We start from the raw sequence: 17828 nt of genomic DNA on the forward strand, positions 1-17828 counted from the left end.
CCGAAATGGCGAGTGAAGCGTTCGTGGTTAGGTGACGCAGCGCTAGTAGTGTGCAACATGTTGGGAATTCTGGTGAGATGGGAAGTGTGCTCTGATGGCCGAAGCGACCCCTCGCGCTACGCGGTAGGCCCGGTTCCGAATGTCGGTCTGGCACAAATTTCCACTTGTCATTGATTTATTTCAATTCCTAATTGCGGCTAATGTAAGTGAAAACCTTTGAATAGTATTTGTATGGCCTCTGGATCAAACAAGGTATCTGTTCTTTCGGCAATGCCAAAAGAACAGACGCAACAGACATATATCAATAGGGTGTTGATGACCAGTGGTCCTGTCTTTCAGTGCCTATGCACATCATGACCGATCTCTTACGGAAATCAGGAACTGTGAGTAAAGGGTTCAGGAGTAGTTTGTAATAGGTTGTAATTTGGGTCGGATGGCAAGTGTGTTTGGATGGCCGAGTTGGTTAAGGCGACTGCTCGACTTAAGTTAGAAATGCAAGTTTGTGTCCCGGTCCCGCACAAATTTTCAGATGTTACCATTGATTCACACCAATCCCCAAATGCACCTAACGCCATTAAAACCTTTGGGCAATGTATTGTACGGTCCCTGGATGAAATAAGGTGTCTGTCCGAATCTGTGCGGCAGTGTCAATAGGTGCTGTGCTCCCCCCCCCCTCTTTCCCCCATTGTTGTGTTGTATGAGTGGTGACTGGGCGCAGCAGAAGGCCCAGGTTTGGCTGACTTGGCAGCTTCGTAGCTGCGCTGATGGATCTCCTTGACCGCATAGTGGCACCACACTTCTGTCGTTGATGATGGCGATAGATGGTTGTGCGTTGGCGTTTATACGTTCCTCGTGTGGTGGACGACGTAGCTGTGCCGTGCGAGCCCTACCGTCACTAGTTCGACCTACTCCTTGTCCGATGCCACCACTGAGAAGCTGTCTTCCACGTTCTGTGTTAAGGCCATCGTGGTGCTTCCAAAACATCACAGAATCACATCTGGCCTGAACTACACCCTCCACACAAAGCGGCTTAAACGACTTATTGGGCAGTCAGTGCACTCGACATCTTACATTTGAGAAAAGTCTATTGAATCTTGTGCTCTAGCGGTAAAGTGCGTGTCTGGAAACCAGCAGGCCATGGGATCGAAACTCGGCCGGACTAAGGAAAATTTCAGGTTGTCTTAAATCTAGCCATCACGTCTCAACGATGAAGGTAGTCTCCAGGTACAACATGTAATTCGGATTCCACGTTAAAGAAAATTATAGGTCCCTTTCCCCAGTTAAATAAGCGTGATGGATAGGAACACACAAGTCGCTGAAGTGGTGTCCAATTGAAAGACTGGCATTTAGTCATTGGATTATTATTATTATTTGAAGCATGACTCTTTGGATGACACTACATGCCTCCAGTCAGCTATTGTACAGTGTCTGTGTTGTCGGACCCAATGAAGACGTACTGCTCGATGCACTTTTGTGAACAATGGCATTATGGTGGATAGCTGACCCTAGATGTCAATTGCATACAGTTTCCTTCGTAGTCTTTGGTTGAGACGGACTTGCATTCACTGAGAGGGTCAATTGCTGTGGAGTTTGAAACCGATTGCCATTGACAATGTGTGACACTCGTCTCCATTCTCTACTGGTTAAAATCTTTTTGGACCACTGCTGTGATGTCATCTTACATAGCTGTAAATGGTAGACAATGCCTTGTGGACTCGTTTGGTAGTCCGCTGTAATACATTAACGTACGGGCCCATTTCATTAACAGTGTGATCATGGACACGTTTAATCCGCAGATCGTGGTCTAGAGGCTATCGCTGCTGCTGCTTCTTCTGGATCACGGGGCCCTGGGTTCGATTCCCGGCGGAGATGGGGATTTTGTCCACCCAGGGACTGGGTGTTTGAGTTGTCCTTATCATTTCATCATCATTATTCGTGACAGTGGCTAAATTGGACTGTGTAAAAATTGGACTGTTTAAAAATTGGGACGTTGTTGGGCGCTTATGACCCCCCAGTTGAGTGCCCCACAAACTAAAACCTCACGGACACGTTTAAACACAATAGCATTTTTCTGCTATTCTGTCACGTCTCCACTTTGACCCGTGTTACTCCATTGATTACATACAACCGACTGGCACATACACGCCACTTCATTACCATGACGTTGAAGGGTCCTACGACTGTCTTGTGTCTGTTATAGACCGTCTACAGCACCCAAAAGCGAACAGTGTGTGCCGTTAAGGGGGTAACTAACATTTTGTCCAGTGAGCTTATTTCTACTATAAGATTTTTATTTACTAACATGAAACGAAAATATCTTATCTTGTGGTTAATTTGTCCAAATAAATAACACAGCTACAGGTAATCACAGCATTTCATCCAGTATCATAAACACTAGCAAGGGGAACACTCCAAAAATACTGAACAGGTAGTCAGATAATCAAATACAAACCGTCCCTCTGGAATAAAAGTAAACTCAGAGCAGCAGTAGTAGATTTACTGTTCTCGACATACGTAAACGAGTGTGTCTTGAGCGCGCCAATTGGTAAAAGAACTCCTGTTGTTCAGTTGTGAACGTTTGAGAATGGCCTAAGAGCCGAAATCGGTCACGTAAAACATTTGGTGCAACTACAGCTGCATTTAATAGAACAATAAAAATATGTAAATCATGTACAAAAGACGATACTGGAAATTTATAAAAATTAATATATGATGACAGAGTTTATATACAGATCATTGAATCAAAACTGATCACATGAAACACAACTACTTTGATAACTGAATATATTTGTAATTTATTAACTGCTAACACAAACTCCTTAACTAATAGAAGTAAACATTCTGTAATCAAAGACAACTGCTAGTGACTTACAGATTATAGAAACAGATATTACCGGTCTTTCACTAAATGAACGCCAAATGTAAAATATCTTGCTCCATATGGATAATAAACGAAACTGGAATCAACAACTGGCAGGGCGATAGCAGAATCCATTTCATATTGCTTTGCGTGCAGGAGCGTTATTCGTTTTTTGGGTAAAATGCTAGGTGATTTTGCATTCAATTACTACAGTTCAGTGTATGAAATAATTTTATGCATGTTGCAGCATCGTTCATGGCCACATTTATATGAGAAAATCCATCACTGGAATCATTGTAAAAAGTTAATAATTAAATGAATACGAGGGTCTTGAAATATCGTGAAAATTCTACATTTAAATGTCAAAGTTTTTGCTGTTTAATGGTATGAATGAATATAATAAAAGTCATTATGTTGTGCTCTGTGAAATACGCTTACCACAGTATAACATGTGAAACTGACTTCCCCTCGATTTTGCACACTTGTTCGATTTTTCAGGAACAAGGCTTGTATTATGGTGCATTTGTCTTCAAGAAATTGCATACAGACATAAGGCAGGAAATATGGAAATCAGAAGCCTAAAAAAATTAAAAGTATAGTTCAGAATGACCTACATCTGTTAAGTATTTTAATATGGTGGATTGGGGATTGTAAGTCTCAACTAATTCTACAAGCATCAATATTCCAGCAAAAACCGGCCTTCCTTTTCATTACTGCATATTGATTTCAAAGTTCTTTCAAATATATATTGTATTTTTATAACAGCTTTGTAAGCAATTGATATAATTATAGAAACAGTATATATTCCTATATCATTTCGATAAACAGAAATGCATTTTTCCCCTGGATAGGCAGCTTTTTGTGCGTTCACCTTGAAAAGAACAGGAGCGTTCCAACAGCCAACTGCGTACGTGATGCTCATCTGCTGCATTGTCCCTGGAACTAGTTTCCCTAACACCAACAGCAGGAGCTCAAGCACATGGAAGTACGTGAGTATAAAACAGCGTGAAGTTCGCCACTGGTTAAAATAGCTGTACATGTTAGCTTCTTGTGCAACCAGAGGTTCAAAAATGGCTCTGAGCACTATGGGACTTAACATCTATGGTCATCAGTCCCCTAGAACTGAGAACTACTTAAACCTAACTAACCTAAGGACAGCATACAACACCCAGCCATCACGAGGCAGAGAAAATCACTGACTCCGCAACCAGAGGTGATCGTCTTGTGTACCAAATGCCAGAGTGTACCATCTCATCAGGTGGTGTCCCACCATCATCATGATGAATGTTTGGATTAGATTAGCTTCAGTTCTCGTTCCATAGATCCAAATATGAAATGATTCTCGTGGGTGTGGAACAAGTCAGAAAGTATAACATAAAATATCAAACATTTGAATATAATACTCACTAATCTGTTTATTTGTCAGGAGATTGTCAGAATTGGTGAATACATTACAGGAAACTGGAACTGCAAGTATTTACAGAATTAATACACTGCCAGAATGAAACATAGTTATTCACTTTTAATAAATTTATCATACACAAAACACCTAATCTTGACTGTTGTGACCAAGTCCTGTCAGAACCGAAATCTAACAGACATTTTTACTTAAGCTGGTCTAGCAGTCGATGCTAAGATATTCATCTATAGAGTAGAACGAGTTGCCTATCAAAAAGTCTTTCAAACTCTGTTTAAACTGTCCATTATCTGAAGCCAGCTTGCTGGAAATTTATTGAAAATGTGTATTCCTGAATATTGGACTCCTTTTTAGACCAAGTGATTTTATGTCTTTATGTAGATCGTTCTCATTCCTTGGATTGATACTATGTATTGAGTTATGTACGTTGTTCTTATTCCTTGGATTGATACTATGTATTGAGCTATTGGTTTGAAATAGAGATATATTACTTGCAACAAATTCCATTAAGGAATAAATACATTCAGAAGCAGTGGTTAGAGTACAAAGTTCATTGAACAGGTTTCTACATGATGTTCTTAAATTGACACCACAAATGAGTCTCATTACATGCTTTTGCACTCTAAAAACCTTTGCTTAGTTTGATGAGTTACCACAGAATGCGATATCCATGTAACATAATTGAATGAAGCTAAGCAAAGTATGCAATTTTTTCATATTTGTATCTTCTACATCTGGCATAATTGTCACTGCAACTACAGACGTATTCAAGTGCTTCAGCAATTCTGTCATAAGCCCTTCACACCTGAATTTATTATCGAGTTGTAATCACAGAAATTTAGCACTTTTATACACATGTTGGGAGGAAATCTCTTACAGTTTCTGAACTGCAGATAGTGGGTGTATTCAAAGTTTAATGACAGTGAATTTGTTGTAAACCATTTATTATATTAGTCAAAATTTGACTAGCACCCATTTCTAAATCTGTACTTGACTTGCTACTTATTGAAATGTTTGTATCATCTGCAAACAAAACAAACTTTCCATCTGGTAATGTAACAGATGAGAGGTAATTAATGTACACAATAAAAAGCAGCAGAACCAAGATGGAAACTTGAGGAACACCACGTGTAATTAATTCCCTCTCAGGTGAAGACTGACTGCTTACTGCACAAGTACTTTGCAACGACATCCTTTGTTTCTTGTTAGTAAGTTAAGACTCATGCAGCACTTCTGGTGACACCATAATATTCTAATTTACATAAGAGAATTCTGTGATTCACACAGACAAAGGCATTTGATAGGTCACAGAAAATACCAGTAGCCTCTAATTTCTTATCTAATGAATTAACTACGTTCTCACTGTACGTATAAATAGCTTTCTCTATATCAGAACCCTTAATGAACCCAAACTGTGACTTGGAAAATATATTATTCGCAGACAGATGCTTAAGGAGACACTTGAATACAATCTTTTCAAATATTTTTGAAAAAGCCTACAAAAGTGAAATTTGTGATCTGAGGCTTGCCCGGCGAATGCGCTGTGTCCAAGGTTCTCGGGTGTTCAGCTGGGTCCGATCGTCGAAGTTCCACGATATCTCGGCGATAACCGTTCCGCCATCATCAGGTGGAGCTGATGGAAGCTTTTATTTTGTTGCCTGATGTAATTATCTTTTTCTCATAATAAAGCTGTGTAGATTTCTGGATTACTTTCTTCAATATTTTGCAGTATTCTTTGTCATGCATTACAATGCTAACAACAGAGCTGTTCCTAGATAGTAGATACAGCCTCCTTTTTGTCCCATATGATATCTGCATTCCTTGTGTAATCAATGGATTATTTTTAGACTTCTGTTTGATTTGAGTTACCTTTATGGGAACCCACCCCCCTCCCCATGAACCATCGACCTTGCCGTTGGTGGGGAGGCTTGCGCACCTCAGTGATACATATAGCCGTACTGTATGTGCAACCACAATGGAGGGGTAACTGTTGAGAGGCCAGACAAACGTGTGGTTCCTGAAGAGGGGCAGAAGCCTTTTCAGTAGTTGCGGGGACAACAGTTTGGATGACTGACTGATCTGGCCTTGTAACACTAACCAAAATGGGCTTGTGTGCTGGTACTGCGAATGGCTGAAAGCTAGGGGAAACTACGGCCGTAATTTTTCCCAAGGGCATGCAGCTTTACTGTATGGCTAAATTATCGTGGCGTCCACTTGGGTAAAATATTCCGGAGGTAAAATAGTCCCCCATTCGGAACTCCGGGAGGGGACTACTCAGGAGGACATTGTTATCGGGAGAAAGAAAACAGGTGTTCTACGGATCGGAGCGTGGAGTGTCAGATCTCTTAATCGGGCAGGTAGGTTAGAAAATTTAAAAAAGGATATGGATAGGTTAAAGTTAGACATAGTGGGTATTAGTGAAGTTCGGTGGCAGGAGGAACAAGACTTCTGGTCAGGTGAATACAGAGTTATAAAACAAAATCAAATAGGGGTAATGCAGGAGTAGGTTTAATAATGAATAGGAAAATAGGAATGCGGGTAAGCCACTACAAACAGCATAGTGAACGCATTATTGTCGCCAAGATAAATACGAAGACCACGCCTACCACAGTAGTACAAGTTTATATGCCAACTAGCTCCGCAGATGATGAAGAGATTGATGAAATGTATGATGAGATAAAAGAAATTATTCAGATAGTGAAGGGAGGCGAAAATTTAATATTCATGGGTGACTGGAACTCGACAGTAGGAAAAGGAAGAGAAGGAAACGTAGAAGTGAATTTGGAATGGGAGTAAGGAATGAAAGAGGAAGCCGCCTGGCAGAATTTTGCACGGAGCATAACTGAATCACAGCTAACACTTGGTTCAAGAATCATGAAAGAACATTGTACACATGGAAGAAGCCTGGAGATAATGGAAGGTATCAGATATATTATATAATGGTAAGACAGAGATTCAGGAAGCAGGTTTTAAATTGTAAGACATTTCCAGGGGCAGATGTGGACTCTGACTACAATCTATTGGTTAAGAACTGTAGATTAAATCTGAAGAAACTGCAAAAGGGTGGGAAATTGAGGATATAGGATCTGGATAAACTGAAAGAACCAGAGGTTGTAGAGAGCTTCAGGGAGAGCATTAGGGAACGATTGACAAGAATGGGGGAAAGAAATACAGTAGAAGAAGAATGGGTAGCTTTGAGAGACGAAATAGTGAAGGTAGCAGAGGATCAAGCAGCTAAAAAGACGAGGGCTAATAGAAATCCTTGGGTAACAGAAGAGATATTGAGTTTAATTGATGAAACGAGAAAATACAAAAATGCAGTAAGTGAAGCAGGCAAAAAGGAATACAAACGTCTCACAATTGAGATCAACAGGAAGTGTAAAATGGCTAAGCAGGGATGGCTAGAGGACAAATGTAAGGATGTAGAGGCTTATCTCACTAGGGGTAAGATGGATACTGCCTACAGGAAAATTAAAGAGACATTTGGAGAAAAGAGAACCACTTGCATGAATATCAAGAGCTCAGATGGAAACCCAGTACTAAGCAAAGAAGTGAAAGCAGAAAGGTGGAAGGAATATACAGAGAGTCTATACAAGGGCGATGTTCTTGAGGACAATATCATAGAAATGGAAGAGAATGTAGATGAAGATGAAATAGGAGATATGATACTACGTGAAGAGTTTGACAGAGCACTGAAAGACCTGAGTCGAAACAAGGCCCCAGGAGTAGATAACATTCCATTAGAACTACTGACGGCCTTGGGAGAGCCAGTCCTGACAAAACTCTACCAACTGGTGAGCAAGATGTATGAGACAGGAGAAATACCCTCAGAGTTCAAGAAGAATATAATAATTCCAATCCCAAAGAAAGCCGGTGTTGACAGATGTGAAAATTAGTGAACTATCAGTTTAATAAGCCACGGCTGCAAAATACTAACACGAATTCTTTACAGACGAATGGAAAAACTGGTAGAAGCCGACCTCGGGGAAGATCTGTTTGGATTCCGCAGAAATAGTGGAACACGTGAGGCAATACTGACCCTACGACTTATCTTAGAAAATGCTAAGGAAAGACAAACCTACGTTTCTAGAATTTGTAGACTTAGAGAAAGCTTTTGACAATGTTGACTGGAATACGCTCTTTCAAATTCTGAGGGTGGCAGAGGTAAAATACAGGGAGCGAAAGGCTATTTACTATTTGTACAGAAACCAGATGACAGTAATAAGAGTCGAGGGGCATGAAAGGGAAGCAGTGATTGGGAAGGGAGTGATACAGGATTGTAGCCTCTCCCCAATGTTATTCAATCTGTATACTGAGCAAGCAGTAAAGGAAACAAAAGAAAAATTCGGTGTAGGAATTAAAATCCATGGAGAAGAAATAAAAACTTTGAGGTTCGCCGACGACATTGTAATTCTGTCAGAGACAGCAAAGGGCCTGGAAGAGCAGTTGAACGGAATGGACAGTGTCTTGAAAGGGGGATATAACATCAACATCAGCATCAACATCAACAAAATCAAAACGAGGGTAATGGAATGTAGTCGAATTAAATCGGGTGATGCTGCTGGAATTAGATTAGGAAATGAGACACTTAAAGTAGTAAAGGAGTTTTGCTATTTGTGGAGCAAAATAACTGGGATGGTCGAAGTAGAGAGGATATAAAATGTAGACTGGCAATGGCAAGGAAACCGTTTCTGAAGAAGAGAAATTTGTTAACATCGAGTATAGATCTAAGTATCAGGAAGTCGTTTCTGAAAGTATTTCTATGGAGTGTAGCCATTTATGGAAGTGAAACGTGTACGATAAATAGTTTAGACAAGAAGAGAATAGAAGCTTTCGAAATGTGGTGCTACAGAAGAATGCTGAAGATTAAATGGGTAGAGCACATAACTAATGAGGAGGTATTGAATAGAATTGGAGAGAAGAGAAATTTGTGGCACAATTTGACTAGAAGAAGGGATCGGCTGGTAGGGCATATTCTGAGGCATCAAGGGATCACCAATTTAGTATTGGAGGGCAGCGTGGAGGGTAAAAATTGTAGAGGGAGACCAAAAGATGAATACACTAAACAGATTCAGAAAGATGTAGGTTGCAGTAGGTACTGGGAGATGAAGAAGCTTGCACAGGATAGAGTAGCATGGAGATCTGCGTCAGACCAGTCTCTGGACTGAAGACCACAACAACAACATTATGGGAAAATGGTTTTCGAAAGAGTAGGTACTGCTGTTGATGGGGAAGCTTGCGTGCCTCAGCGATGCAGATAGTCTTATTACACGTGCAACCACAACGGAGGGGGTTCCTGAAGAGGGGTAGCAGCCTTTTCAGTAGTTGATAGACAACAGTCTATATGATTGACTGAACCAGCCTTGTAACATCAGCCAAAACGGCCTTGCTGTGCTGGTGCTGCAAATGGCTGAAAGCAAGGGGAAACAGCAGCCATAATTTCTTCCGAGGGCATGAAGCTTTCCTGTATGGTTAAATGATGATGCGTCGTCTTGGGTAAAATACTCCAGAGGTACAATAGTCCCCCATCTGGTTCTCCAGGCGGGGACTACTCAGGAGGGCGTCGTTACCGGAAGAAACAAAACTGGCGTTCGATGCATCGGAGCATGGAATGTCGGACCCCTAAATCGGGCAGGTATGTTAGAAAATTTAAAAAGAGGAAAGGATAGATTAAAGTTAGATATAGTGGAAATTAATGAAACAGAAAGAACAGGACTTCTGGTCTGGTGAATAAAGGTTTATTAATACAAAATCAAATAGGGATAATGCAGGAGTAGATTTAATAATGAATAAAAGATAGGAATACTGATAAGATACTACGGACAGCATAGTGATTGCACTATAGTTGCCAAGACAGAAACGAAGCCCACACCTACCATAGTAGTACAAGTTTACATGCAAACTAGCAGATGATGAAGAGATGGAAGAAATGTATGACGAGATAAAAGAAATTATTGAAATAGTTAAGGGAGACGAAAATTTAATAGTCATAGGGGACTGGAAATCGATAGTAGGGAAGCAAAGAGAAGGAAAAGTAGTAGGTGAAAATGGAATGGGGGTAAGGAATGAAAGAGGAAGCCGCTTGGTAGAAATTTGCACAGAGCATAACTTAACCATCACTAACAGTTGGTTTAAGAATCATGAAAGAAGGTTCTGCACGTGGAAGAGAAATGGAGACACCAGAAGATTTCAGATGGCAAGAAAGAGATTTAGGAACAAGGTTTTAATTTGTAGACATTTCCAGGGTCAGATGTGAACTCTGACCACTACTTATTTGTTATGAAGTGGAGATTAAAACTGGAGAAAGGTAGGAATTTTAGGAGATGGGACCTGGATAGACTGAAAGAACTAGAGGTTGTAGGGAGTTTCAGAGGGAGCGTTAGGGAACGATTGACAAGAACAGGGGAAATTACTACAGTAGAAGAAAATGGGTAGCTTTGGAAGATGAAATAGAGAAGGTAGCAGAGGATCAAGCAGGTAAAAAGGCGTGGGCTAGTAGAAATCTTTGGGTAACAAAAGAGATATTGAGTTTAACTGATGAAAGGAGAAAATATAAAAATGCAGTAAATGAAGTAGGCGGAAAGAAATACGAACGTCTCAAAAATGAGATCGACAGGAAGAGCAAAACAGCTAAGGGGAAATGGCTGCAGGACAAATATAAGGATGTAGAGGTATATATCACTAGGGGTAAGATAGATGCTGCCTACAGAAACATTAAACAGACCTTCGGAGAAAAGAGAACCACTTGTATGAATATCAAGAGCTCAGGTGGTAAACCAGTCCTAAGCAAAGAAGGGCGATGTACTTGAGGGCAATATTATAGAAATGGAAGAGGACGTAGATGAAGATGAGATTGGAGATATGATTCTACATGAAGAATTTGTCAGAGCGCTGAAAGACCGAATTAAAAACAAGGCCCCGGGAATAGACAACATTTCTTTAAAGCTACTGATAGCCTTGGGAGTGCCATCCATGACCAAAATCTTCCATCTGGTGGGCAAATGTAGTGTTTCGGGATATTTGTAAACATTCCAACACACCATTGGATAGCCGTCGACAAGAGATGCTCGTGAATAAATTGAATAAGGATCAATGTAGTGGGAAAGCGAAACGGTGCGTTTTCCTTTCTTGTATGCAGTGTATTTGGAGCAGTGGTGGAGCTGGCGAGAAGAGGACCAGTAAAATTGGTATTACAACCACTGGTCGTCCGGGAATCATTTGCGCCATGGTGCAGCAGGTGCTTGAATCCGAGAGCCATGGAGTAAACGACCCACCAACAAGGGCCTAATGAACAATTGAACAGAGGTAGTGGTTTTATCGGTGTTTTTTTTTCTCAAGTCCTACAGTACGCATGCACGGACGTTTTGAATGTACTCTAGATAGTGGTATTACCAAAATAATTGTTAGTTGTGTTGTGAAATGTAACAGTGAAAATGTTGGTCAAAATATGCCCCTGTTTGTGAGAAGTGTGGCTATTTATTTAGTAATGCAGTAGAGAGAACTTGTGGAAGCATTCCAGAAATATTCACCGCAGTTCTATCGACAGGGAGGTGGCACGGAAGGATCCAGACCACCAAAAACCTACTCTGAGAAGTGAGGATACTACTTTCATCTGACGGTGTATTGGGGTCAGCAAAATATTGCCCTGTTATATCGGCCAGGGGCGCAACTTCCCGCTAGTGCTGGTATGAGACCCACCACAAATCTTACAAAATAAACAACAGCAACAAAAGAAGGAAAAATACACCCCATATGGCGACCCTGGTAAACGCGAACGGAGACTGCACCAGCAAGTAAGTGCAGAAAATTGATTTGAGTCAGAATTACAACTCCAAAGAATATAAGACCAACAGTGCCTTATAACGCACGTAACTAGAAATCAAAAATAATTAAGAGCTTCTTTTGAACGAATTGTCTGAGAAAGAATAGTAAACACAAAATGAATGGAAAAATAATTTACGGTCGGAAATCTGAAAAAGAAAGAAATAAGAAGAAGACAGTGGCAGCCGAAAGTGCACCCATATTACAAGCAATGAGTGCACGGAATAAGTTCAAAACTTGACAAAACTTGGATATTTAATGGGAGACGCGGCGGAATGGGGAAATGCTCAGGCTAAGAATTTGTGTCTTGGAAAGATTTTGAGGAAAGCTTTAAGAGGAAGTACTCGTCTCCAAGTACTCAGGAAAAATTAATCTTAAAGTTATTAGACCTTACTCCATACAATAATTCATGGGGCACATATAAAAAGCACATAGAACGACATTTGACAAAATCGGAGTACTTAGATGATCTAATAGATGAAATGCACTTAGTAAAAGTACTCATTAGACGTTTACCATACAACGCTCGACAAGGAATATTGTATAGAGAGTGGAAAACCGTAAACGAGTTATTAACGTTTATTGAAGGTTTGGACACTGAATACTGAAAGAAATGAAAATTTTCGGTGAATGGCCGAAATACGGGGAATAGGAATAACAAATCTTTTCCTAATTCCTTACTGCGGACTAAGGAATCCAATTATTGTAGAGTAAGCAGTAATGAAACTATTCACAGCAGGTATAACGGTCTAAATCACAATAACCATAGAGGGGAAGAAATCAGACTGATAACATAAACTCGCAGATGTTTACACATCGAAACCAACAAATAAATATGCAACGAAATAATGAGGCAGAAGCAACTCAGCGTATTATTGAAGCAAGTTCCCGGTCATAGTGACGGAAAACGAGAACAATCCTGGGTCAAGGACGAGACTTTAGGATGTCACAGAACAATACTCGGCCCACAATGATCGCTTATTGTAAAATATCAGCTATTAACGACTGGTTATTAGTGGAAGAGGAAAATTTAGAAAAGGTGCAACGCCAACCATTTTTCATTGGGAGACTATGAAATAAAGGAGTATTCAATGAACTATGGATGAAGCCCGACCAACAGGCATTACATACATTGAGCAAAAATAATAGTGCATTGAGAATGGCTAGCTTCTAGCTGAAATCTAGATCTGCCAATAAAATTTAAAAAGGACAACTGATCACTGAAATCTATAATTTACAAATCATAAATTTTCTCATTCGAATGCGAAAATATTTTGTTGGCAGCCACCTACGTAGGGAGAAATGATCTTCATAATAAGATGGATCAGAACTCGCGCGGAAAGATTTAAGTGTTTGTTTTTCCTGCGCGCTGTTCGGAAGAGAAGCGGTAGAGAATAGCTAGAAGGTGGTTCGATGAACCCTCTCCGAGGCACCTAAGTGTGAATTGTGGAATAATCATGTATATGTAGATCAACAAAGAACTACAGCCTCCATAGACTTCGCTCCTGCCTCCGTCGAATACTAACACGTACTGGTAGATCTTTCTTCTTCTCACAAGGGGCATAAAACCAATTTCTCATAAACATTTCTGAGTAACAAACCAGCAACGTGATATTTCTATATATAAAATGTTAATGGCGTTACGCATTCCTAAATCATGCTGGTAGGCTGAAACGTTAATTATTTGCATATCCAGAGATATAGTAGACCTCACGCAGTTTGACGATCTTGCATACCGCCTTCATTATTTGTGGTTTTAATGGCCGTTAGTGTAGTAGGTTAGTGACGTCCAGAATATGACAAAAGCTAAGAGTTGAAAACAATTTCAGGTAACATAAAAAAGAATCAAAGAATCATGTCGTTGTGTAGATCAGAGGCAGACGAAGGCTTCTCGGGCCTTATCTATTGCGAGAAACAACCACCTGTCCCTCCCTCCCTGAAAATCCGATTGCCATCCGGTACGAGAAGTAAGTAAAACAATGCAACAATAAAAAATTGCTTCCTGAGCAGACAAACGTGCAAGTATAGGGGGCATAGAACTAATAGCGTAGCAGATACCACAAAAAGACGTGAAAGATAACAAAAGGGAATGACCCGGCCTGTAACTGTGGCAGACAGAGACTATGTCAGACAATTCGAATTTTAGTAATTGAAGCCTGTTTGTTCGGAACGTGCATTACAGCTCGTGAGAAATCGTGCAGAAGACGAAACGCAGCGCTTGAGCTATAGCCATTAGTTGGGAGAAAACTCTGTCTCACATTAATCTTTCAGATCTGAATTTTTCCCACGAAATCATATAGAATCTGTTGAAGATGGATGAATATACGGGTAGCTTCTCTGCTATCGCTGTTCACTCCATTAATTACGAAAAAAATAGATACAGCTATGCAGATAGCTACTCTTCGCGTGGGAACGAAGCAAAAAAAAAAAAAATCGAGAAGGAACGTACAGAGACAAAATTAAAGACAATAACAGTATTAATTTAATTCACCACAGTCAGGAGACGACCCTATCTTGAATGAATCCTTATGTTTTATTTCTTCTTTCCTTTGTTTTAGGTGGTAACTTGAATAGTCATCTTTCATGTCATTTGGCTCAGTCCCTCTCAGTTTCATTAACAGTACTAGATATCTGTTCGTCTGTAGGCAATTGAAGGGGTCGGAGAGATATAGTCATAAGCCACATCGAACTAGTTTTGAGATACAGCGAGTTTAAAGTTCCATAGAGGTCTGAAAATGTTTAATACAAAATAGAAACCTTATTTCTATTGCAAACACTTGCTTAATACTTGCGAAGCATGTTGTTAAATAGTCAACTCTCTGCATGCTGTAAGATATTAATTTTAGAATGATTCTAATTAAGAATTAGTCAACGGTGGCTTATGACTATATCTACCAAAAAATTGTTTAAAACATAATGTATGAATTTGTAAGGATTTATTTTAACTACTCTTACACAGCAAGCAGAATATATAATTTTTACACATTAATATATACATATCAGGTATCTGAGATGTATAAATTACTTTTTCATGTATACAGTTACATCAAGGAAGTTCCTCTACCTCATTATTGTACACGTTATTTCCAGTACATGACCGAAAGAAATCTTGATTTGCTGCAGGTATTATGGCATAAGAGAGAGTACATCATCAGTTTTTTTTCTGGTTAATTGGTAGTGGCTTTCTGTACTTTATTGGCAGCTGATATGCATTTGGTTCAACTAGCCTTCCTTTCTTTTTGACACGAATATCCACTGACATGAAAGCACCTATGTCTGAATAAGAGTGCTTTACACTTAGCTTGAAGGGATCTTCAGACTCAAACTTAAATTGAGTAGCTTCACTGAAATGGTGGGGATTTCTAGACGTGGATTCTGTACGTTTTGAGGTCAATGTCTTCAGGCTTTTCAAACGTCTGAAGTCTTCTCTTTCCATTTTAGTTACAATGAAATGTTTTGGACTCGCAGATTTTATTACTTTGCCCATTCATCTGGAGTGCACACTATTGGACGTCTTTTTCTTGCATACCGTTCAATGCAACCAAAATCACGATCGCAAGGTAGCATGGTGTGACCTACCACAGGGAAGTAATGCTGGACAGAATCAAATCTTTTGGTAGCAACAAGGGACCTTTCCAAAACAATAATAGTCCAAGTCTTTGTCTGACCCTTGCAGTTGTCTATGATTATGTGGAGATGTTTTGTCTGGGGATTAGTTATCTCCAAGTACTTCAGTAAGCAGCTCCCAACCTCACCTGAACCCCATCCTCCATCTTCCTCGCTCCACAGAAACATATAATCCTTATTTGATCCACAGTCGTGGATACCATAGTTGTATGCCCGTATTTTCCTCTTGTAAAATGCTGGACGTACTGTTAGTTTATGTGTGGGGAATGTTTGCTGCATGTCCATTGCTATCACATGATGCTCTTTCGAATTTTCTTTAGCCAGAGCAGTTAAAGACGCAATCATATTTTGTCCTCTGTCAGCCTTTTTGAGATGCAGTTCATATTGTTGTTTCTTTTCTGTGACTTCTTCTGCACATAGTTCTGGGTTATTTATTGCAATTAGAAATCCATCACATTTTGAACAGGTGTCACTTTTTGGTAGTTTGAAGCCTACGTTAAATTCAGATACGAAAATTTCTCTGAATTTACTTTCAGATACTGCAGGAACCTGCTTTTCTTTGCAGTATTGTGAGTATTTATCTCGAAAAAAGGAAGCAATTGTGAGATCACAATACAAATACACTTTATTGGGGTTCTGTTGCCTACTGTAATGACTGTTATATTTCGGTATGGCGTTGAGAAGTTCTCTAACACTTTGTACAGCTTCGTCTTGAAATTTATATGGGTAGTTTCCATGTTCTCCTGAAAGAAAAAAAGATAAGCTTATATCCTCTTCCTAACAGAAATATTTGTATAGTACTCAGTTTGAGTACATTCCTAACTTATAGCACAGAGTAACATACAAACCTCTCCCATCTTCTTTTGGCACTGCAAATACCTGCTTCATTTGATGTTGCAAATTTCTCACTTTTCGTGCATGTAAGCCATGAACCCTTAGGAAAGCTTCCTTGCAGATTATGACTTCTATTCCGCATACCCCCACATTATAAGAAAATGTAACATCCCTGGATGATATTTTCTTGGAAGACTTTTTTGGATAGCTTTGAAAGAAATTATGACAAATATAACAAAATGAAATAAATGTACAAAATATTAAACCATTTGTATTCAAATAGTGAACAAACCTCCGCTTTTTCGGTTCCATTTTCATACAGCTCATCAGGTAAGTATTCGGGGCATTAAAGTTTCTTATGTCCCAAAATGAATGAAAAATGTTTTCTTCCTCTGCAAGCAGTTTTGTGAAGCATTTATTTGAACAAGTACAGGGACTTCCTATAGTAGCAGCCTGAACAGTCTTGTGGGTTCTTAAAGACTTATACTGCTGACCAGCATTTCGTCGACGTTCTGCTTTATTTTTCTTCCACTGATCAATGTTTCGCTTTCTTTTCCGTGAAGCCTTTGATTCTTCGGGTGATTCTTCATTTATTCTACTTATTTCAAGGTATAATATGAAGAGCAAAATGGTCTAAGAATTTGCGTGAGGTATAGTCATAAGCCACACAAAACATTAAATTTCGCTAAAATCACATTAATGAGAAAATATTTTTTACACATCTTTTGCCTTTGAAACTACATTATTGCACCATTAAGCAGTAATATAAATGTGCCATCAAGTTTAATCATTAACACACAAGATGGCTGTCAAATGCGTTGCCAATGTTGAGAGAAACAAAGTCACAAGCCACAGGAAATTAATCACCAGAAATTAACCGTTTTATTTCCTTACCGAAACATCATCTGAGCTGGAACTGCTGGTGAATGGATGCCAAGATTCATCACTGTCAGGATCCAGAGGGTAAAGCTCTTCACTTCCACTACTGTCTGTGTCAAATATTCGTTGAAGACCCGAAGACGCTTCAGACGTTCCTGACCCACCTGCCATTTTGCCGTGGCTTGTGACTATGTATCTTCTGAAACTACCACCAAATGGGACATCATAGAACTGCACTCCGTCATAGTCTGCCATCTGTTGCAGTAACACGGAACTTTATCAACTCATTGTGAAGAAGACATTGTTAAGAATGCCGCAACATGAAAAACTCAATTTCGTGAAAGTTGTGGCTTATGACTATATCTCTCCGAGCCCTTCAATTGATAAACG

At 39.7% G+C, this 17828-nt stretch overlaps 1 protein-coding gene across 1 annotated transcript; it reads right to left on the bottom strand.

Moving 5' to 3' along the window:
* Nucleotides 1-15572: 15572 nt before the first annotated feature.
* On the bottom strand, nucleotides 15573-17609 carry LOC126127791 (uncharacterized). Its single transcript, XM_049915148.1, has 3 exons — nucleotides 17454-17609; nucleotides 16574-16673; nucleotides 15573-16468 (listed from the first exon to the last, which is right to left on the bottom strand). The coding sequence occupies exons 1-3, from the start codon at nucleotides 17607-17609 to the stop codon at nucleotides 15573-15575; spliced, it is 1152 nt and encodes a 383-aa protein (XP_049771105.1).
* Nucleotides 17610-17828: the final 219 nt, after the last annotated feature.

This window comes from Schistocerca cancellata, chromosome 1 (genome assembly GCF_023864275.1).
Source record: "Schistocerca cancellata isolate TAMUIC-IGC-003103 chromosome 1, iqSchCanc2.1, whole genome shotgun sequence".
Taxonomy (NCBI): Eukaryota; Metazoa; Arthropoda; class Insecta; order Orthoptera; family Acrididae; genus Schistocerca; species Schistocerca cancellata.